Source organism: Lissotriton vulgaris, chromosome 6 (genome assembly GCF_964263255.1).
Source record: "Lissotriton vulgaris chromosome 6, aLisVul1.2, whole genome shotgun sequence".
Lineage (NCBI taxonomy): Eukaryota > Metazoa > Chordata > Amphibia > Caudata > Salamandridae > Lissotriton > Lissotriton vulgaris.
The window spans coordinates 1,657,297,455-1,657,321,181 of record NC_141694.1 but is presented as its reverse complement, the minus strand read 5'-3'; the positions used below and the strand labels follow the sequence as shown (position 1 = coordinate 1,657,321,181).

General features: G+C 49.4%; 1 protein-coding gene across 3 annotated transcripts in view; it reads left to right on the top strand.

Moving 5' to 3' along the window:
- UBR2 (ubiquitin protein ligase E3 component n-recognin 2) overlaps positions 1 to 23,727 on the top strand; it is a 1,804,160-nt gene that overhangs the window by 1,265,751 nt on the left and 514,682 nt on the right. For all 3 annotated transcript variants that reach the window (XM_086927821.1, XM_086927820.1, XM_086927822.1), the window contains 2 exons: positions 17,336 to 17,484; positions 17,582 to 17,637. In XM_086927821.1, coding sequence (XP_086783947.1) covers positions 17,336 to 17,484; positions 17,582 to 17,637 — 205 coding nt within the window. The remainder of the gene's footprint in view (positions 1 to 17,335; positions 17,485 to 17,581; positions 17,638 to 23,727) is intronic.

The window sequence follows — 23,727 nt, the reverse complement described above, 5'->3', positions numbered from 1 at the left end:
TTTCGCCCTAGCCACTTTAACTAGTTGCTAAAAAGACTAGGCCCAAGCAGTTTTTAATGTTTTTTTGCAGGATCCCTTTTTTCCACACCATATTTACATTTTATCGTGCTCGTGCACCTGCAATTTTCTTTATGATAACACTTTTTCAAATAAACAATACGCCCAACACCTTTCGTGCAAGAGGCTGCACAGTGCTGTACAAGGCGGCACTCTAACGTCCGATGATTGCTGTTAAGTGGGACAACAGTCCTTCTTGTTATTTCTGCACAAGTGGTCAGAAAAAGCTCTACTTTCCAAAAAAACTGTGCAATCTATAGTCAAGGGCACATCTACTGAAAAGAAAAAAGAAGAATTTGCAATGCAATAGGTCTTGCATGTACGCGAGTTTAAGCTACTGACATTGTAAATGACAATGCCTTTTATTTGTTTTAAAAACCAAAACAAAACTAAAAGGCTTTGTCATTTACAATGCCAATAGCTCAAACTAGTGTAGATGCGAGACCTGTTGCATTGCAAATGCTTGTTGTCATGGTCACTCCCACTTTTTGCCATTCGTATTGATGGTTTTCAACAGATGCGCATTGGGTCCCTGCTAACTAGGCCCCAGTTCCAGTGCTCTTTCCCTAAAACAATCCACATGTTCAATTGTTAACCAATTGGCAAGGACTTTAACACCCCTGTAAGTCCCTAGTTCATGGTACACCTGGTACCCAGGGCATGGGTACTAAAGAGGCTCTCCAAGGGCTGCACCATATATTATGCAACACATTGGGACACGCACACAAATTACTTGGCGACTGCCTTTGCAGAACATGTGAATTAGTGCAAACCATTCCAAGAACACGACATGGCGCACTCCCTGTGTTCCATGCAGGAGTACACTGCATGTACTCCATGTAAGTCACCCCTGCAGGAGGCCTTAAAAGGCAGGGTGCATTATATGACATGTGAGGGCACATCTGCATGAGCAGAAAAACTCCTGTGATGACTAGTTCCATTGCTAGATATTACAAGTGATCAGAAAAACCAATTTAGATATTTGTACTGGGCACTGGTCACCCAGCTACATAACAGCTTTACTGCAAATACAGGTGTTTGGTATCAAACACCTCATCTGAATAAATCTATTCTGCTGCCAATATTGGATTTATTCTGACATGCACCCAGAGAGCACCTTAGAGGTACCTCCTGAATCCTACTAGTCTCTGTATGTGCTGGCTGACTGGTATTTTCCAGCCTGCCAGCACTGACAAGTTTCTGACCCCTTCAGATGAGACCCTGCGATCTAGGAGGTCAGAAACAATGCCTGCTTCAGAGGAAGGATTTCACACCTCTTCCAGCAGGATGGCTAGTGTTAGCATATCAAGGCCAGAGGCTTCAAAGCCTTTGTGCCTTTGATATGCGACCCAGACTTTCCCCAGACCTTGGATTGCCATCCCCTGCCCTGAGGCCTCGTTTGGCACCAGGACAGGCAGGAAAATGTAGCTAGTCGGAAGGAGTTTTCACTCTCAGGCTAGTAACACCTCTAAGGTGGGCTACCTGAAGTGAACAACAAAAAAAGGATTTTACCATCTTGTTTTTGGAGAAACTAGGAGCTCTGGGTCAGGATTATGCCCACTCCTAGCCGGAAGTAGTCATATTGGGAGTTTAGTCACCCCAGGGTTAAGTAGGCCATTGGCTACTACCTTACATGCCCCTAAATTCAGTATTTATTGGTCCCCCTGACACCAGGAACACTGATTTGTCTACCTGGGAAACGAAGAAGGGCCAAGATGAACCAACGACGTAGGAACTGTGGACCTGCTTCCGAAATTGGTGCCAAACGCTGCCCGACTGCTGCTCTTCTGGCAATTGAACTGACTCATCCTGTCGCTGAACAACCTCCCCAAACCCTTGGAAGTCTGTCCAGTACTTCGCCAACCAAGCAGTATCTCCCTTGAGGTGGAGATGCCATCTTTCTGCATCTGCAGACATCGACCTCATCTGCCTAGTTCACTGTTTACTGACCATCAGCTCTACCGAGGGAACAACTTGCTAGGGGGAGGTCATCGAGAGTCCAGGAGGTAAGCCCCATTGCTTCACCAAGTCTCGAGATGCTGAGCCTTCCCGGAGGCTCCCTGCTCCAATACCTGGGGTACGGAAGCCCTTGCATGTACGAAGGCTTGTTGTGTGTCTAGCCTGGGCACCCCCAACACCGAAACCAACCTGCCGATGAGGGACTTCTGGCTCTCTAAGCTCATCACACAGAGTTGCCCTGCAGTCTTGTTTTCGCTCCATTTCCAGGTCACCAAAGGCAAGTGAGAGCCTCTAACTTGAACGACCTGCTGGATAAGCACCTCTGCACCTGAGCCCTTAAGCTCTAGATCATGTAAACCAACTGTGTCTTTGCGTCCCAGAGACCCTCAAGAACTAAGCCCCCTTTTGAGTTTTTTCAGACTGGTCCCCCAGTTCCCACTTGAAGCCTTTCTTTTTGCAGGTACTTCTCCATTGACTTTACAGTGTTGCGCATGAGGCTACCAACACGACCAGCACCTTTGCAACAGACACACCAGGGCAGGTAAAACTGAACTGCTGGTGGTTTCTTGGACCTTGGCCCCAAGACACCTTAAGTCCTGGAGAACAGCCCTGTAAACCATTTGGAGGTATTGTGAGAAGTTGGCCTGATATATGATGCTCACTAGATCTAGTGATCACCTTGTATCAGTCCAAACAACCCTTATGGTGATTGGTTGTAAGTCAACCTTATAGACCAGCTATCCTAATGGTAGCATGGACAAAGCAGTCTTAGGCTAAACTCTTTTGGCATGTGAAGCCAGCTGTTTTACCACATATAACCCCTTGAATACCAAGTGAAAGGATACCGCACAGGTTGTTATGAAAATAAACAATATATTTATTAACTAACATACACCTCTGAACTCTTTATGAGATCAGAGGGCTAAGCACATGACAATCTCTTAGGAAAAATATGTTTAAGTTGCACAAATTACAATGGTGCCCTAGGGGCACGACAAACCATATACTAAATAAGTGGAATGTGAAAGTCGATAAAAGGAATGGAGCTGTCCAGAGGCTGTAGGATCGCTGGGACCACGCTACACTAACTCTAGGTAGGTTATAGGAGGCCAACTGAATGCGTCTGCAGAGTGTGAACTCACACGCGAGATGCGTAACAGTGTCTATAGACAGTACAGTTCAAGAAAAAGGTGAGTATGGACAATCCTGACCAGGTAAGACAAAAATGACTGTGGAACTGGACACTAGGAGAGTCAAGCTACCCTTGAGCACCGAAATGCTCGTGTTAGCTCACCCACAGGCTGCGGGTGCATAGGTGCCAAGTCGTGTCGGGTTCTGGCGTTGAAGTCTATGGAGCCTGGAAGAAAAGATGCTGCAGGCGATCAGGAGGAAGATGTCCGGTGTGATCCAAGGGTGGATTAGTGAAGAGAAGAACCTGAAAGCAGAGGGGACAATGTTCAAAGTCACTAGCCAGTGACTGGAGTGGACCCAGGAGTGGAGCCAGATGTCGTTGTCGCGATCAGGTGAGGGTGGACGCTTGTCTCTGCAGCCACGTGGACCAGGTGGTGTCTTCGACGACCAGGATGGAGGCACGAGCTGTCCCACGCAGGCTCTCGCTGTCGGCGGTGTCGGATCCGGATTTGGAGTCAACAGGCCTTGGCAAAGGCAACCCACACGGTGAGTGGAAACGGCGTCTGGAGTGGACCAGGAGGGTCCGGGGTGCTCCTCTTTTGGAAGGAAGCAAGGGCCGGTCTGGAGCAACCAGACCAGCAGTGAAGATTTCAAGGTTCGTCGTCTAGAAGGTCACTAGCCAGCCGGCAAGTGACCAGACAACGCGTCGAGCAGCAAACGGGCAGAAGGGCCCCTCGCAGATCTCGTGGATGATGGAGGGCTGGTCTTCGGTGCAGGAGCTGCTCGGGGTCGGGGCTTCTCAGTCTCCAAAGCACTTGGACGAGGTTACCTCAGAAGTCGTGCTGGAGCGAAGTGCTGCTTCTTTCAAGACGGCCGGTCCCACGTGTCTCGTCGCACCCACGGATCTCAGCTGTACTGCAGATGTAGGTAGAGGTCGGAGAGGTCTGGGAATCCGGGTCTCGTCGGGCTCTGAAGTCTGGATCCTCGAGGGAAGACGACAAAGAGAAGCCGCTGGACGCTGATGGTGCCTGCTTGTGCAGGGTGGACACTCCTTGCCCACAAGGGAGATTTCTTCGGTCTTCTGTGGAGCAGGACGTCGAAGTCCAGAGTTTCTTCTTGTAAAGTTGTTCAGGATAATCTAATTTGGAATGGGACCAGTTCCTACCTTTATCCGGCTAAAAGGGGCTGTACTACGACTAGGTCCCTCCTCTGGGTGGGACCAGGAAGGGGGATGGTTACACCCCCTATCCTTTGTCCGGTCTTGCGCCAGAGCTGGGGCTGGAGAGCCCCAGGAACTGGTTTAGACCGGTGTATGCACAGGGACACCTTGTGTGCCCCAGGCATGTCTCATTCCTTTCAGCTCTGTCCTACCTAATACACAAAATCCTGTCTGGGGTGGTGCTAGCACCTCCCAAGGCAGGAAACCCTTTGTCCAAGCCTCCCTCGCTGGAAGGACTCCCAGCAGCAGGAGGTCATACTTGTGTCTGTGGTGGCTGTGAGAAGTTGGCCTGATATGCAGTGTTCACTATTCTAGTGATCACTATGTATCAGTCCAAACAACCCTTATGGTGATTGGTTGTAAGTAAACCGATAGACCAGCTATCCTAGTAGCATGGACAGGAGCAGTCTTCGGGCTAAACTCTAGAGGGCGTGTTAAGCCAGCTGTTATACCATCACATATACCCCTTGAACACCATGTGAAAGGACACCACACAAGTGTTATGAAAATAAACAGTGTATTTATTTAAATCACAACAGCCCTGTACTCTTTATGAGGACAGGGTACTAAGCACACAACAAAACTCTTACGAAAATACTTTAAGTTGCACAATTTACACAAATGCCCGAGGGGCACGAAAAACCATATACTATGAAAGTGGAATGCGAAATTACTAGCAGGTAAGTACTTGACTAATAGGCTTTGGAATCGCTAGGACTACGTTACTGAACCTTCAGATTACTAGTAGGAGGCCTAGGGGACTCGGGTGCAAAGTGTGCACTCTCAGGCGGGATGCGGGACAAAGTCTATGGAAGCTAGTAAAAGCAAAGTTAGTGTTCTCGGGCGAACCCGATAAGGTAGGTCGAAAACAAAAGTGGATCTGGACCCTTGGATAGTGAGGCTATGCTGGGGCACCGAAATGCCGAAGTTACCTAGCCCCGGGGCTGCGGCTGCATAGGTCTGAAAAGACGTCGGGAATCCTCGTTGACGAACCAGGAGCCTGAAGAAAGAGTTGCTGGCAGGCGACCAGTGAAGATTGTTCGAAGTGATCCAAGCCTGGATCGAAGATGGATGACACCTGAAAGCAGAGGGGACCAAGTTCTTAATCACTAGCCAGTGATTGTGTGGGCACCAGGATGGCACCGGACGAAGTCACCTCGACCAGGTGAGTGGGCGACGCTGGGCTCTGCAGTCTCGCGGACCAGGAGGCGTTGTCGGCGACCAGGGTGGAGATGCGAGCTGTCCCACGATGGTTGATGCTGTCGACGTCGCTGGACCCAGGATTGGGGCAACAAGTCTTGGCAAATTCAAGCCCACGCGGTGGACCTAAAATGGCGTCTGGAGTGGACCAGGAGGGTCCGGGGTGCTCCTCTTTTGGAAGGGAGCAGGGGCCAGTCTGGTGCAACCAGACCAGCAGTGTTGTCGTCGTTGATCGTCGTCGGGAAGGCCACAAGCCAGCGGGCTAGTAGCCAGACAACGCGGTGAGCAGCCAAAAAGCAGAAGGGCCCCACGCAGATCGTGGAGATGCTGGGGGGCTGGACTTCGGTGCTGGAGCTGCTCAGGGTCGGGGCTTCTCGGACCCCAAAGCACTCACCAGAGGATCCCTCGGCGGTCGTGCTGGATAGAAGTCGTGCAGTTCTGATGATGGCCGGTCCCTCGAGGTCTCGTCGCACCTACGGTTCTCAGCTTAGCTGTAGAGGTAGGTAGAGGTCAGAGGTGCCAGGGAAGCCGGGTCTCGTCGAGCTGGTCAGTCGGATTCTGGAGGAAGGACGTGCAGCAAACCGCAGAGTTCTTAGATGGTGCCTGCGGATGCAGGGTGACTACTCCTTAGCCACAAGGGAGAAATCTTGAGAAGAGTCGAGAGTTCCTTTCGTAGAAAGTAGTGTCTTGAATCAAAGATGATCTAATTTGGAAGGGTCCCCGCTCCTGCCTTTATCCTAAAGAAAGGGGTGGGTACGCGACTAGGTCCTGCCCTAGGGGTGGGACCAGGAAGGGGGGTGGTTACACCCCTCTCCCATGCCGGACTTTCCCCAGGCCAGGGGCTGGTGTGCCCCTGGAACTGGTTCTAACCGGCAGATGCGTAGTGAGCACCGGGGTGCCACTTGCAGTCACCTTCCTGTAAGGCCCTGCCTACCCAGGATACACAAAACCCTGTCTGGGATGGTGCTAGCACCGCCCCTGACAGGAAACCCTTTGTCCAAGCTCCCCTCGCTGGAAGGACTCCCAGCTGCAGGGGGTCAGACTCGTGTCTGTGGTGGCAGCATCCATTTTGTGATGCTGAGGCTTGAGTTAACTTTAACCGGGATTCACAGTTACATACATGTCGTGTCCCTCTAGAAGGGTGGAATGCTAACCCCGTCGCCGGAATTGGCGAGGGGTTAGTATTCCAATTCGTATGACACCTTACTCGACATGTTTTGATAAAGCGATACCAAAGATAGCATTTAACCGGGAGGATTATAATGCACTTAAGAGTATATGGTATGCGTTATCATGGAACAGCTATTAGGACTTGGTTCCGCAAGCTGCAAACGGGCTCAGCTCATGCCAGAGCACCATCTCACACAATTCCGAGCACTCTGCCTTCAGGATTGTCAAGGCCTGCCATAGGAGTGACTGATAGGAATCTGTGTGTCCATTTTAGGGTTAGATATAGGCATACTATATCTAAAGCAAAGGGTGATTACACCACCTTGCCCCAGCTGTCGTGCAGCCAGTTGTGTCAGATTTAGATGGCCACCCAGGGGTGGCATAATACATGCTTCAGCCCCTGGTAGGCCCTGGGTACACCTATGCCCTGAGTTACAGGGTCTGATAAGGTGGCCCAGTACCAATTGGAAATGTACCTAAGGTACATGGAATCCATTTTAGAGAGAGAGCAGTAGGCCTGGGGTCCTGATTGGCAGGGCCCCAGGTCAACTAAGTCGGAAAGCCAGCAAAACACCAGGCAAAAAGTTGGGGGCAACCATAGTCAGGTATCCACCTTCCTACAGTGGCAGCATCCATTTTGTGATGCTGAGGCTCGAGTTAACTTTAACTGGGGTTTACAGTTACATGCATGTCGTGTCCCTCTAGAAGGGTGGAATGCTACCCCCGTCGCCAGAATGGTGAGGGGGTAGTATTCCAATTCGTATGACACCTTACTCGACATGTTTTGATAATGCTATACCAAAGTTGGCAATAACCGCGAGGATTATAATGCACTTAAATGTAAATGTAAATGTACAGGAATTTATATAGCACAAATCACCGAGCGGTTTCTAAGTGCTTGCTTAGGGAACCCGTCCTGGTATTCCCCTGTGAGATAACACTGGCAGGCTATCCGCAAGGTGAAAGCCACCCGCCGCGAGGGGCCGTTGTGGAGATTAAGCAGGCTATTGCCCAGAGTCGCAGAGTGGGAACCCGTGAATCGAGTATGCACCGGAGCAAGAATTGTCGAGTCCATGGACATTTTAGGACTCAAGACCCCGCCGAGCCGGGAATTGAACCCTGGTCCCGGGCTGACCTCTGCTTCCAGGTCTGCCTCCTCTAACCAGTGAGCCACACTTCTCCACCTACTTAAGAGTATATGGTATAGCTTTATCATGGAAACAGCTAAAGGACTTGGTGCCGAAAGCTGCAGACAGGCTCAGCTCATGCTAGAACACCATCTCACATAATTCCAAGCACTCTGCCTCCAGGATTGTTAAGGCCTGCCATAGGAGTGACTGATAGGAGGATATGTGTCCATTTTAGGGTTAGATATAGGGATACTATATCTAAAGCAAAGGGTGATTACACCACCTTGCCCCAGCTGATTGATCAACCAGTTGTGTCAGATTTGGATGGCCAGCCAGGGGTGGCATAATACATGCTGCAGCCCCTGGTAGGCCCTGAGTGCACCTATGCCCTGGGTACCTAAGGTACACTGTATAGGGACTAATAAGGTGACTCAGTATCCAATTAGATATGCACCTAAGGTACATGGTTGTCAATTTATAGAGAGACAGCTAGGCTCTGGGTCTGATTAGCAGGCCCACAGCCAGGGAAAGTCGTAAACCAGTGAAGCAAAAAGCAAAAATCGGGGGTGACCATAGGATTGCAGACCCTCCTCTCCTACATAACCCCCTCCCCCCTCAAACTTAGGGACATTAAACTAACCTTGACCAGGTGAGTCTTCTTGTTCTAAGTGGAAGTACCTGGAGAGACCATCTGCATTGCCATGGTCAGTCCCTGGTCTGTGCTCCACTGTAAAGTCCATCCCCTGTAGGGAAATGGACTACCTAAGAAGTTTGGGGGTTTCACCCTTCATTTGATTTAGCCATAAGAGGGGCCTATGGTCGGTCTGAATCTTGAAGTGAGTTCCAAACAAGTATGGCCTCAACTTCTTCAGGGCCCAAACCACAGCAAAGGCCTCCCTCTCAATAGCTGATCAACGTTTCTCTCTAGGGGTCAGCCTTCTACTTATAAAAGCAATGGGCTGGTCATGACCATCAATATGCAGTTGAGATAGAACAGCTCCCACACCCAACTCAGAAGCATCTGTTTGGACAATGAAAGGTTTGGAGTAGTCTGGACTCTTGAGAATAGGTGCAGTGCACATGGCCTGCTTTAGGTCATCAAATGCCCTTTGACAGCTAACTGTCCACTGAACTTTCTTTGGCATTTTCTTACTTGTCTGGTCATTAAGTGGAGCCACAATGCTTCCATAATTTCTGACAAATGTCCTATGGTAACCAGACAGGCCCAAGAAAGCTCTGACCTGTGTCTTGGTGGTTGGAGGAGCCCAGTCCTTTATGGCCTGTATCTTGCTCTCCAATGGTTGAACCTGGCCCCCACCTACAAGGTGGCCCAGGTACACAACCTGACTCTGCCCTATCTGGCAGTTAGTAGCCTTGATAGTGAGGCCTGCCTTTTGCAGGGCCTCCAAAACTTTCCTCAGGTGGATCAGGTGATCCTCCCAGGTGGAGCTAAAGACAGCAATATCATCTAGATATGCTGCACAGAAGTCATCCAGCCCAGTGAGAACTTGGTTCACCAACCTTTGAAAAGTGGCAGGTGCATTTTCCAAACCAAAGGGCATCACCACAAATTGGTAATGACCTCCTGGGGTAGAAAATGCTGTTTTGGCCTTGGCATCCTCAGCTAACCTGATTTGCCAATAACCAGCTGTCAGGTCAAATGTACTCAAGAATTTGGCAGAAGCCAATTTATCTATGAGTTCATTTGCTCTTGGTATTGGATGGGCATCTGTCTTAGTGACAGCACTGAGACCCCTGTAGTTTACACAAAACCTCATCTCTCTCTTACCATCCTGGGTGTGAGGTTTAGGCACTAGAACTACAGGACTAGCCCAAGGGCTCTCTGAGGGTTCGATGACTCCCAATTCCAACATCTTTTGTACTTCTTGTTTTATGCAGTCCCTGACGTGGTCAGGTTGCCTATAGATTTTACTATTTATAGGCAGACTGTCACCAGTGTCCACCTCATGGGTGCACCAGTTTGTCTTACTGGGTGTCGGAGAGATCATTTGTCTAAAGAACTGAAGAACTTGTTTGCAATCCTTTTGCTGATGTTCAGAGAGGCTGTCAAAAAAGACTACTCCATCTACTGACCCATCATTAGGGTTCTGAGTGAGCAGGTCTGGGAGAGGGTCACTCTCTTCCTCCTGCCCCTCATCTGTAGCCATGAGCAAGCCCATGTCTTCCCTGTTGACAAATGCCTTGAGCCTGTTCACATGAGGTACTCTGTGAGGGCTCCTGGGAGTTCCAAGGTCTACCAGGTGGGTGACCTCCCCCTTTTGTTCAATGATAGTATGGGGTCTCGACCATTTGTCTTGGAGAGCTGCTGGGGCCACTGGCTAAAACACCCACACCCTCTGTCCAGGATGGTAAAAAGTAAGAACAGCCTTTTGGTCATGCCAAGCTTTTTGCAGTTCTTAGCTGGCCTCAAGGTTTTTAGATGCCTTCTCCATGTACTCTGCCGTCCTGGAGCGGAGACCAAGTACATAGTCCACTATGTCTTGCTTAGGCTTTTTGAGAGGTAACTCCCATCCTTCCTTCACAAGACACAGGGGTCCTCTTACAGGATGCCCAAACAGAAGTTCAAAAGGGCTGTAGCCAACCCCCTTCTGTGAGACCTCTCTGTAAGCAAACAGAAGGCAGGGTAAAAGGATGTCCCATCTTCGCCTAAGCTTTTCTGGTAACCCTTTTATCATCCCTTTTAGGGTCTTGTTGAATTTCTCCGCAAGCCCATTGCACTGTGGGTGATAGGGGGTGGTGAATTTGTAATTGACACCACACTCCTTACACATTGCAGTCAAGTATCCTGACATGAAGTTTGCACCTCTGTCAGAGACAACCTCCTTAAGAAACCCCACTCTGGAGAAAACACCAAGTAGGTCCTTGGCCACAACAGGAGCTATAGTGGTCCTAAGGGGAATAGCTTCTGGATACCTGGTGGCATGATCCACTACCACCAGTATAAATCTGTCCCCAGATGCTGTTGGGGGGTCCATTGGTCCAACAATGTCAATCCCCACTCTTTCAAAGGGTACCCCCACCACAGGTAGTGGTATAAGGGGGGCCTTTGTTGTGCCACCTGATTTGCCACTGGCTTGACAGGTGACACATGAGCGACAAAACTCTTTAGTGTCTTCAGACATATGGGGCCAGTGGAAGTGTGGGACAAGCCTGTCCCAAGTCTTGTTCTGGCCTAAGTGACCTGCAAGGGGAATCTCATGGGCCAAGGTAAGAAGGAAACCTCTCAGAGACAAGGGGATAACCAGCCTCCTGGTAGCACCAGGCTTGGGGTCTCTTGCCTCAGATTAAAGGAGTCCATCATCCCAGTACACCTTGTGGGTACCAGTGGCATTCCCTGCAGCCTCAGCAGCAGCTTGCTGTCTGAGGGGTTCAAGAGAGGAACAGTCTAACTGTGCCTGCCTCAAGTCTGCCCTGGAAGGTCCCCCTGTCCCAAGAAACTCAACCTGTTCAGGCTCAAGCTCTTCTAGGACAATTCCTTCTGGGGTCTTTGGGTCAGCCTCCTGAGAGGGCTGATCCTCACCTTGAGGCAGGGGGGAAGGCACTGCCTTAACCCTACTGCTCTTTCTCTTGGAAAGTGTCTGGTCCATTGTTCCAGGATCCAGCACTTGTTCAGCTGGGCATTTTTTGGCCTGTGACCTAGTCACAGCAAGGACATGTGCTGAAAAACCTAACATTTCCACATGAGTCCTATACTCCACATCTGACCATAAGGAGGATTCCAAATCATTGCCCAAAAGACAGTCCACTGGGAGGTCTGAACTAACCACAACCCTTTTGAGGCCAGTTACCCCTCCCCAGGATAAATTAACAAGTGCCATACTATGGTTGGTAGTGACATTGCTAGCATTGGTCACTAGGTAGTCTGAACCTAGTATTACCTGTCCAGGGTCCACAAATGCTGGTGTCACCATAGTGACACTGGCACAGGTGTCCCTGTATGCCTGAGCCATTTTTCCATTGATTAAAGGCGTTTGCCTGTACTTGCCCAGAGTACTGAGACTTATTGTAGGGGTCATATCCATGTCCCCAGTACAAACAAGAACAGCCTGAGTAGGTATTCTGACTAATTCAGAACCCACCTCGGTTCCCAGGGTTAACCCCACTATAGCTTGGGAGGAGCACTACCACTACTAACTGTACTAGGGGGTGCAGGTGCTTTAGGGGCAGTAGTGGTAGGAGCTGGGCCTTTCTTGGTGCACTCACTAAACCAGTGAGTTTTACTTTTACAGTATTAGCACCATGGTTTCCTCTGACCATCATTATTCTTCTTTTGGGAATTCTGGGACCCACCCTCCTTAGATTGTTGGGGCCCTGTTGAAGACTTCTGGTCATTTTGCTTATTCTCATTACCCTTCTGGTCTGCTTTCTTCTGGCCACCACCCTGGTTCTGGTTCTGCTTCTTGACCCTTGGCCTGACCCATCTGTCTGCCTTCTTTTCCAATTCTTGGGGAGAGGTCAGATCTGAGTCAATAAGGTGCTGATGCAACAACTGATTCTGACAATTACTTAAGATTTACTCTCTCATAATTAGATTATACAATCCTGTGTAATCAGTAACTTTACTTCCCAGTAACCAGCCTTCAAAAGCCTTGGTGGCACAATCAACAAAGTAAGCCCAATCCTGAGACTGAATTTTCTGGGTGTCTCTGTACAGCAACCTGTACTGCTCAGTTGTTAAGCCAAACCCGCCAATCAGTGTATTCTTCAGGACTTGCTAATTGTTAGCATTCTCAGCTCTAGTAGTGAGGAGCTTATCTCTACCTTTACCTTCAAAGGAGAGCCACAATATAGCTGCCCACTGACTCTGGGGGATGCACTGTACAGTGCAGGCCCTCTCCAGAGCAGTCATCCATTTGTGGATGTCATCCCCTTGCTTAAAGGGGGGCACTATTTTACTCAGGTGTCTAGTATCAAAACTCCTGTCTTTATCTCTAGGGATAATGCTGCCACCTGTGGGGTCTGCCCCACTCAACTTCTGCTCTCTGGCAAAGGCAAGTCTTTCTTTGGCAAGGGCAAGTTCTTCCCTCTCAATCCTCAGATTGACTTCCCTCATCTTAGCTTCATGCTCTCTTCTCTGAGGGGATGTCATCCCTCTCTGAGAAGATGCCTGAGAGACATGGGTGTGAATAGATCTGTTATAGCCTCTGGAGTGAGACCTAACTTGTCTATTCCCAAGGTTAAGCCTGCCTGAGGATGGGCCTGGGGCTCCCCCAGTCCCATTCTCATGTATGCTTAAGTTGGCCCTGGTAAGTCTGCTGACTTCTCCCTGACCATGGTTTACCTCTCCATCAGATGAGTCTCCATCTTCCTCCACTTCGTCAGTTTCAGGGAAATTAGAGTCCTCCTCTACTGGGGGTATGTTTCCCTCTGTAGGGTCAGATGGGCCTGGATTAGAAGCCCTTCTGGCATCAAATGTCTCTAAGAGACCTAACAGAAAACGAATTGTAGGGTTAGAACCCTGTTTCAGTTTCCTGGAGGTACACAATTGTCATCTCCTGGAAGCTAAGGACTGCAAATCTTGACATGACCTGTGAAGGGTCAATATCACCAAGGGGAGCCACTGTGTTCTCTCCTGTGTTAGACATGCTTTTCTAGTGAGGTGTAAGTGGTGCACTTACCTACACTATGGGTTTTCCTACTGATCCCTTGCTAAGAGTTGTAGTCAGGGTGTGCTACTCCCTTTCTACTACAACAGCTGGTTCAGTAGAACTCAGAGTATTTCTAAGCTTGTTATATGTACCTATGGTACCTTATTTGATCTTTCAAATGATATCTCAAGATTATATTTGGTAAAAACAACAGCAAGCTCAAATCCCAATCGCTGCACACCAATGTGAGAAGTTGGCCTGATATATGATGCTCACTAGTTCTAGTGATCACCTTGTATCAGTCCAAACAACCCTTATGGTGATTGGTTGTAAGTCAACCTTATATACCAGCTATCCTAATGGTAGCATGGACAAAGCAGTCTTAGACTAAACTCTTTTGGCATGTGAAGCCAGCTGTTTTACCACATATAACCCCTTGAATACCAAGTGAAAGGACACCACACAGGTTGTTATGAAAATAAACAATATATTTATAAACTAACATACACCTCTGAACACTTTGAGATCAGAGGGCTAAGCACATGACAATCTCTTAGGAAAAATACGTTTAAGTTGCACAAATTACATGGTGCCCTAGGGGCACGACAAACCATATACTAAGTAAGTGGAATGTGAAAGTCGATAAAAGGAATGGAGCTGTCCAGAGGCTGTAGGATCGCTGGGACCACGCTACACTAACTCTAGGTAGCTAATAGGAGGCCCACGGAACGCGTGTGAGCAGAGTGTGAACTCACACGCGAGATGCGTAACAGTGTCTATGGACAGTACAGTTCAAGAAAAAGGTGAGTATGGACAATCCTGACTAGGTAAGACAAAAAGACTGTGGAACTGGACACTAGGAGAGTCAAGCTACCCTTGAGCACCGAAATGCTCGTGTTACCTCACCCACAGGCTGCGGGTGCATAGGTGCCAAGTTGTGTCGGGTTCCGGCGTTGAAGTCTATGGAGCCTGGAAGAAAAGATGCTGCAGGCGATCAGGAGGAAGAGGTCCGGTGTGATCCAAGGGTGGATCAGTGAAGAGAAGAACCTGAAAGCAGAGGGGACAATGTTCAAAGTCACTAGCCAGTGACTGGAGTGGACCCAGGAGTGGAACCAGATGTTGTTGTCGCGATCAAGTGAGGGTGAACGCTTGTCTCTGCAGCCACGTGGACCAGGTGGTGTCTTCGACAACCAGAATGGAGGCACGAGCTGTCCCACGCAGGCTCTCGCTGTCGGCGGTGTCGGATCCGGATTTGGAGTCAACAGGCCTTGGCAAAGGCAACCCACGCGGTGAGTGGAAACGGCGTCTGGAGTGGACCAGGAGGGTCCGGGGTGCTCCTCTTTTGGAAGGGAGCAAGGGCCAGTCTGGAGCAACCAGACCAGCAGTGAAGATTTCAAGGTTCGTCGTCTAGGAGGTCACTAGCCAGCCGGCAAGTGACCAGACAACGCGTCGAGTAGCAAACAGGCAGAAGGGCCCCACGCAGATCTCGTGGATGCTGGAGGGCTGGTCTTCGGTGCAGCAGCTGCTCGGGTCGGGGCTTCTCAGTCCCTAAAGCACTTGGACGAGGTTACCTCAGAACTTGTGCTGGAGCGAAGTGCTGTTTCTTTCAAGACGGCCGGTCCATCGTGTCTCATCGCACCCACGGATCTCAGCTGTGCTGCAGATGTAGGTAGAGGTCGGAGAGGTCTGGGAATCCGGGTCTCGTCGGGCTCTGAAGTCTGGATTCTCGAGGGAAGACGACAAAGGGACGCCGCTGGACGCTAATGGTGCCTGCTTGTGCAGGGTGGACACTCCTTGCCCACAAGGGAGATTTCTTCAGTCTTCTGTGGAGCAGAACGTCGAAGTCCAGAGTTTCTTCTTGTAAAGTTGTTCAGGATAATCTAATTTGGAATGGGACCAGCTCCTACCTTTATCCGGCTAAAGGGGGATGTACTACGACTAGGTCCCTCCTCTGGGTGGGACCAGGAAGGGGGGTGGTTACACCCCCTATCCTTTGTCCGGTCTTGCGCCAGAGCTGGGGCTGGAGAGCCCCAGGAACTGGTTTAGACCGGTGTATGCACAGGGACACCTTGTGTGCCCCAGGCATGTCTCATTCCTTTCAGCCCTGTTCTCCCAAATACACAAAATTCTGTCTGGGGTGGTGCTAGCACCTCCCAAGGCAGGAAACCCTTTGTCCAAGCCTCCCTCGCTGGAAGGACTCCCAGCAGCAGGAGGTCAGACTTGTGTCTGTGGTGGCAGCATCCATTTTGTGATGCTGAGGCTCGAGTTAACTTTAACCGGGGTTCACAGTTACATACATGTCGTGTCCCTCTAGAAGGGTGGAATGCTACCCCTGTGGCCAGAATTGGCGAGGGGGAAGTATTCCAATTCGTATGACACCTTACTCGACATGTTTAGATAATGCTATACCAAAGTTGGCAATAACCGCGAGGATTATAATGCACTTAAGAGTATATGGTATAGCGTTATCATGGAAACGGCTAAAGGACTTGGTTCTGAAAGCTGCAGACATGCTCAGCTCATGCTAGAGCACCATCTCACATAATTCCAAGCACTCTGCCTTCAGGATTGATAAGGCCTGCCATAGGAGTAACTGATAGGAGGATATGTGTCCATTTTAGGGTTAGATATAGGGATGCCATATCTAAAGCAAAGGGGGATTACACCACCTTGCCCCAGCTAATTGATCAGCCAGTTGTGTCAGATTTGGATGACCAGCCAGGGGTAGCATAATACATGCTGCAGCCCCTGGTAGGCCCTGAGTTCGCCTATGCCCTGGGTACCTAAGGTACACTGTATAGGGACTGATAAGGTGACTCAGTATCCAATTAGATATGCACCTAAGGTACATGGTTGTCAATTTAGAGAGAGACAGCTAGGCTGTGGGTCTGATTAGCAGGCCCACAGCCAGGGAAAGTCGTAAACCAGTGAAGCAAAAAGCAAAAATCGGGGGTGACCATAGGATTGCAGACCCTACTCTCCTACAGGTATCACTATGCTGTGTATGTTTCTCCCATAGGATAATATTACCGTATTTCTGTATTTTTACTGTTATGCTGTAAAAATGATCAGTCTGAAAGTACTTACCTGATGAGCTTGGTGTCTAAATTTATTTTAAAAAATTGGTGCTATTTTTCTAAATTGGTCTCGGATTTCTTTGAGTGTATGTCTCTTTTTTGGACTTTGTGTGTACAACACATGCTGAACACTCCCCTCTGATAAGCCTAAAGCTGCTTGACCACACTACCACAAAATAGAGCACTATGGGATTGTTAATGCAAGCCACTGAAAACCAATAAGGTTCACCTGGTCTCTATACTCCGTGTACCACATCATTTTGGTGCACTATATAGAGAGTCAGCTTCCTAATGGGGGTTACTCCTGTTTTCACTGTTTATCTTAACCTAACCCTTATACCTTAATCATTATTACTTATCTGCACCTTTGCCAGTGTTTTTCCATTACCTTCATTATCACAATTTTCTCAAATTGTTTGTATCATAAGATAACTATTCTGAGACTGCCACCTCTCAATAGGCTCTGTGGGCATCATGGTGGAGCTTTACCAAATACCTGAAGCAAATAAGCTATTGTTAGAAGTACAGAATGTGACGGAGGGTGTTTTAACAACACATTTCTCACAGTACTTCCTGATAATTGCTATGCCTCTATAAATGCACAATAATGTTGGTCCAGCCATGGCTGTATTAATATGTACATATATTGAATGTGGGTGCCTTGTTCTTTTGGAAAAGTTTCCGTCCAACGAAATAGTGGCACTGACGTTTTCAACATTGTGATTATTTTGTAAGCCTTGTGCAAATTTGTTTTTGTAAATTATTCCTGTGTTCTCTCAACAGAAACCCTTACTCCGACACTATTAAAGAGATGCTCACAACCTTTGGAACTTCATTATATAAGCTGGGACTTAAAGTACATCCCAATGAACAGGATCCACGGGTATCCATAATGTGCTGGGGCAGCTGTGCATACACCATACAAACCATAGGTAAGAAATAATGTTGTCCTCAGTGTGGGTCCTAAAAATAACCATTTTATTTCCTCTCAATAATGCTTTTTATCGTGTTCCTTTTATCTATTTACAGAACAAGTTTTAGCTGATGAAGATAAACCACTCTTTGGGCAATTGCCCTGCAGACAGGTAAATGTGCATCTCTGAAGAATGACTTTGTGTTTTGGTCACATTTGAGCACCACAGTAAGTAGAATTCAGAAATGTCCATTACATGAAGATGTCTTCTGATTGTCAGAGTGGTAATATCCTGATAGTAGTGCACGTGAATGTGTCCATTGAAAAATGCATTGTGAAATCATAGTCACTCTGAAGAAGAGAAGTGATACTTGTCCAAGAGAACATTTTACCTGGTAGTCCACATGCTCACATACTAACACCCACTGACCTGCCTGAGCTGAACCCAACACCTCCTCCTCCACTCAACCCGGAAATAATACAACGGCAAGGGTCTGCTGCTCCTTCAGTGGTCACTGAACATGTGAAAACTGGGGCACCGGGCTCTAAATCTTCACCTGAAACTTTGCAGGTTCTGTCCTGGAATGTGGCGGGTATTGCCAACAAACTATATACTGATGACTGGGACTCCTTAGTAGGTAATAGTGATGTTTGTCTCTTTCAAGAGACCTGGGTCAGGGAACCCCTGTCTAGAACGGGTTATGCAAGCTTTGAAATCAAAGCCAGCTGGAGTGGCAAAGGGAGGCCTTTGGGTGGCTTGGCGGTGTGGGTAGCCAGTCACATTGGATGTAATGCGGAGAATGTAGTTACATTCTCGCAGGACATACAGTGTGTTTTACTTAAGTGGCCCAATTCCTTTAAGATAGCCATTATCAACGTGTACTCTCGCCCAGTTGGTGTAACCATGGAGTCACCCACACTTGATGATCTTTCGTGCTTTTTGGGCCAACTACCTAAAGACTAAGATAGTGATGGGTGGAGATTTTAATTGTCATTTTGAACCTCTGGAAGGGCTGAGGGAAGGCGCACTCACTGCAGAAGATGACTTCTGGGGTGTTCCACCAGGCAATCCCCCCACCCTAAATCTTGGTCTCCATCTTGCGGTGCAAATTACGTCCTTGACACTTAATTTTGCATTAAGGGCTTATAATGGTCGAACAATCTCAGACACCTCTTCGCTATGCACCTTCAATAGGAAGGATCACAAATCGCGGCTGGACTACATTTTTGTAGACATCAGCTTGTGGTCCAAGGTACAGGATTTTAGAGTAGTGGCAAGAACAGACAGCGATCATAATGCACTTCTACTAGATATGGTGTATTCTGTAGCCGTAGCTGGATCGCAGCCCGCCGAGCCCAGTGAGGACTTAGGGAACCTGGTTCTTAGCTCCAATAGGCGTAGGGTAAAATGGGAGAAACTGGCAAACTCACAAGAAAGCATCAGGAAAATTTATGGTCTAGCACTCCCCAGGTTAAAGGACATGGACAATTTAATCAATCAACTTAGACCCCAAGACTTTAACAACAGATTAGCTCAAATCCATGAAGAGTTAGTGGGAGCTCTGGGTGAGGTCCTCTTCCCGGTGGTAGTGCAGCGCAAGCAAAAAACCCGAACCTCCACCTGGTACAACTCTGTCTGTAAAAAGGCTAAAACAGAATTAATAGCAGCAATAAAAGCAGGTACAGATAGGGGCAAGGTAGCCGAGCTTAGGCGGGAATACAGGAAAATAATGGCACTGGCAAGGTCAGAATGGCACTGGAACAGATGGCAGGACCTCTCCCTAGCTTTAGAAACGAGGGACTCTAGGAGATTCTGGTCCTTGGTAAACATTGGCACAGGTGAACCAAAAGCTGCAGTGGAGCCCAACATTGCAGCTTCTGTTTGGGAAGCCCACTTTGGCAAACTTAATGAAGATATCTTTGAAGTTGCCAATGATGTGGCTGCTGTCGTTTTATCCCAACCTGATGACGGATTGGAATTTAGTCTTGGGGAGGTGGTCACTGCAATAGAGAGACTGGCGACGGGGAACGCACCGGGACTCGATAGACTGCCTGGTGACCTATTTAGGCTCCACCCTGAGATCTGGGCCCGGTACCTCCTCATTCTCTTTAATTCTATCGCGGGAGGCATGGAGATCCCCTGTGCTTGGCTGGGGGTGGAGATTGTACCCATCTTCAAGAAGGTCTGCCCTCTTCTCCCAGCCAACTACAGGCCGATCAGCCTTATAGATGTTGTGAGAAGTTGGCCCGATATGCAGTGTTCACTATTCTAGTGACCACTATGTATCGTTCCAAACGACCCTTATGGTGATTGGTTGTAAGTCAACCTTGGACCAGCTATCCTAGTAGCGTGGATACGAGCAGTCTTCGGGCTAAACTCTAGAGGGCGTGTTAAGCCAGTTGTTATACCATCACATACCCCTTGAACACCAAGTGAAAGGACACCACACAAGTGTTATGAAAATAAACAGTATATTTATTAGAATCACAACAGCCCTGTCCTCTTTATGAGGACAGGGTACTAAGCACAGAACAAAACTCTTAGGAAAATACTTCAAGTGCACAATTAAAACAAGTGCCCGAGGGCACGGAAAGTTCTAGTGGTCTCGGGCGGACTCGATAAGGCAAGTCGGAAGCGAGGGACTCAGGACCCTTAAGTAAGGAGGCTATGCGGGCACCGAAATGCCGGAGTTACCTAGCCACAAGGGCTGTGGCTGCACAAGTCTTACAGGCGTCGGGGGTCTTCGCTGACGAGCCAGGAGCCGGAAGGAAGGAGTTGCTGGCCGGCGACCAGTGAAGGATAGTTCGTAGAGATCCAAGCCTGGATCAGAGATCGATGATACCTGAAAGCAGAGGGGACCAAGTTCGTACTACTAGCCAGTAGTCAGAGGGTACTGGGAAGGCACCGGATGGCCGTCACCTCGACTAGGTGAGTGGGCGCCGCTAGGCTCTGCAGTCTCACGGACCAGGAGGCGTTGTCGGCGACCAGGATGGAGGTGCGAGCTGTCCCACGAAGGTTGATGCTGTCGGCGTCGCTGGGCCCAGGGTTGGGGCAACAAGCCTTGGCAGATTTCAGGGCCACGTGGTGGGCCTAAAATGGCGTCTTGAGTGGACCAGGAGGGTCCGGGGTGCTCCTCTCGAAAAAGGGAGCAAGGGCCGGTCTGGAGCAACCAGACCAGCAGCGTTGGTTGTCGGATGTCGTCAAGGAGATCGCAAGCCAGCGGCTAGCGATCGGACAACGTGCTGAGCGGCGAGCAGAAGGGCCCCACGCAGATCGTGGAGATGCTGGGAGGCTGCACTTCGGTGCTGGAGCTGCTCAGGATCGGGGCTTCTCGGACCCCAGAGCACTCACCAGAGGATTCTTTTGGTGGTTGTGCTGGATTAAGAAAGCGTGCAGGTTTTGATGATGGCCGGTCCCTCGAGGTCTCGTCGCACCCACAGATCTCAGCTGAGCTGACGATGTGGGTAGAGGTCAGAGGTGCCAGGGAAGCCGGTTCTCGTCGAGCTGGGTCGTCGGATTCCTGAGGAAGGACTTGCAGCAAACCGCAGAGTTCTTAGATGGTGCCTGCGGATGCAGGGTGACTACTCCTTAGCCACAAGGGAGAAATCTTGAGAAGAGTCTCGAATGTCCTTTCGTAGAAAGTAGTTCTTGATTCAAAGATGATCTAATTTGGAAGGGTCCCCGCTCCGACCTTTATCCTAAAGAAAGGGGTGGGTACATGACTAAGTCCTGCCCTAGGGGTGGGACCAGGAAGGGGGGTAGTTACACCCCTCTCCCCCTGCTGGACTTTCCCCAGGTCAGGGGCTGCGCGCCCCTGGAACTGGTTCTAGCCGGCAGATGCGTAGTGAGCACCGGGGTGCCACTCCGCAGTCACCTTCTTGCAAAGCCCTACCTACCCAGAATACACAAACCCTGTCAGGGACGGTGCGAACACCGCCCCCTGACAGGAAACCCTTTGTCCAAGCTCTCCTCGCTGGAAGGACTCCCAGCAGCAGGAGGTCAGACTCGTGTCTGGGGTGGCAGCGTCCATTTTGTGGAGCTGAGGCTTCAGTTAACTTTAACCGGGGTTCACAGTTACGTACATGTCGTGTCCCTCTAGAAGGGCGGAATGCTAACCTTGTCGCCAGAATTGGTGAGGGGGCAGCATCCCGATTCGTATGACACCTTACTCGACATGTCTTGATAACGCGATACCGAAGTTACCGATATGATACGCGTTATCATGGAACAGCCATTGGGTCTTGGTTCCTCCAGCTGCAACCGGGCTCGGCTCGTGCCAGAGCCCAATTCACACGGTTCCATGCACTCTGCCTTCAGGATTGTCAAGGCCTGCCATAGGAGTGACTGATAGGATCTCGGGTGTCCATTTTAAGGTTAGGTATAGGGATACTATACCTACAGCAACGTGCGAGTACGCTCCGTTGCCCCAGCTGTCGTGCAGCCAGTTGTGTCAGATTTAGATGGCCAGCCAGGGGTGGCATAATACATGCTTCAGCCCCTGGTAGGCCCTGGGTACCCCGATGCCCTGCGTTACAGGGTCTGACAGGGTGGCCCAGTTCCAATTGGGTAATGCACCTAGGGTACACACATCAATTTAGCGAGAGAACAGCTAGGCTGTGGGTCTGATTGGCAGGCCCACAGCCCGAGAAAGTCGTAAACCAGTGAAACAAAAGCAAAAAGTCTGGGTGATCATAGGATTGCAGACCCTACTCTCCTACATGACCCCCTCCCCCCCCCCCCCCCCGAAACGTTGGGACAATAAGCTAACCTTGACCAGGTGAGTCTTCTTGTTCTAAGTGGAAATACCTGGAGAGCCCATCTGCATTGCCATGATCAGTGCCAGGTCTATGCTCCACTGTGAAGTCCATCCCCTGTAGGGAAATGGACCACCTAAGCAGTTTGGGGTTTTCACCCTTCATCTGATTTAGCCATAGGAGGGGCTTATGGTCGGTCTGAATCTTGAAATGAGTGCCAAACAAGTATGGCCTCAGTTTCTTCAGGGCCCACACCACAGCGAAGGCCTCCCTCTCTATAGCTGACCAATTTTTCTCTCTGGGGGTCAGCCGTCTGCTTATAAAAGCAATGGGCTGGTCATTACCATCAAAATTCAGTTGAGATAGAACAGCTCCCACACCCAACTCAGAAGCATCTGTTTGGACAATGAATGGTTTTGAGTAGTGTGGACTCTTGAGGATAGGTGCCGTGCACATGGCCTGTTTTAGGCCATCGAATGCTTTTTGACAGCTCGCTGTCCACTGAACCTTTTTTGGCATTTTCTTACTCGTCAGTTCATTGAGCGGAGTCACAATCGATCCGTAATTTCTGACGAACTTCCGGTAGTAACCAGTCAGGCCCAAGAAAGCTCGAACCTGAGTCTGGGTGGTTGGAGGAGCCCAGTCCCTGATTGACTGTATCTTGCTCTCCAATGGTTGAACTTGGCCTCCACCGACAAGGTGGCCCAAGTACACAACCTGTGTCTGCCCTATCTGGCACTTGGTAGCCTTGATAGTGAGACCTGCTGCTTGCAGAGCCTCTAACACTTTCCGCAGGTGGACCAGGTGATCCTCCCAGGTGGAGGTAAAGACCGCGATATCGTCAAGATACGCCGCACAGAAGTCATCCAGCCCAGTGAGAACGTGATTCACCAACCGTTGGAAGGTGGCAGGTGCATTTTTCAAACCAAAGGGCATCACCACAAACTGATAATGCCCACCAGGGGTAGAAAATGCGGTCTTGGGCTTGGCGTCCTCAGCTAACCTGATTTGCCAATACCCAGCTGTCAGGTCAAACGTACTTAAGTAGTTGGCCGAAGCCAATCTATCGATAAGCTCGTCTGCCCTTGGTATTGGGTGGGCATCAGTCTTAGTGACTGCATTGAGACCCCTGTAGTCTACGCAGAACCTCATCTCTCTCTTACCGCCCGGGGTGTGAGGTTTCGGCACTAGAACTACGGGACTAGCCCAAGGGCTATCCGAGGGTTCAATGACTCCCAGCTCCAACATTTTCTGCACTTCACTTTTGATGCAGTCTCTAACGTGATCGGGCTGCCTGTAGATTTTACTCTTGACGGACAAGCTGTCACCAGTGTCAACCTCATGGGTGCACCAATTGGTCTGACTGGGTGTTAGAGAGAACATATGCCGGAAGGATTGAAGAACCTGTTTACAATCCTCCTGTTGATGTTCGGAGAGGCTGCCACAAAAGACAACACCGTCTACCGATCCATCGTCAGGATTCTGAGTGAGCAGGTCGGGGAGAGAG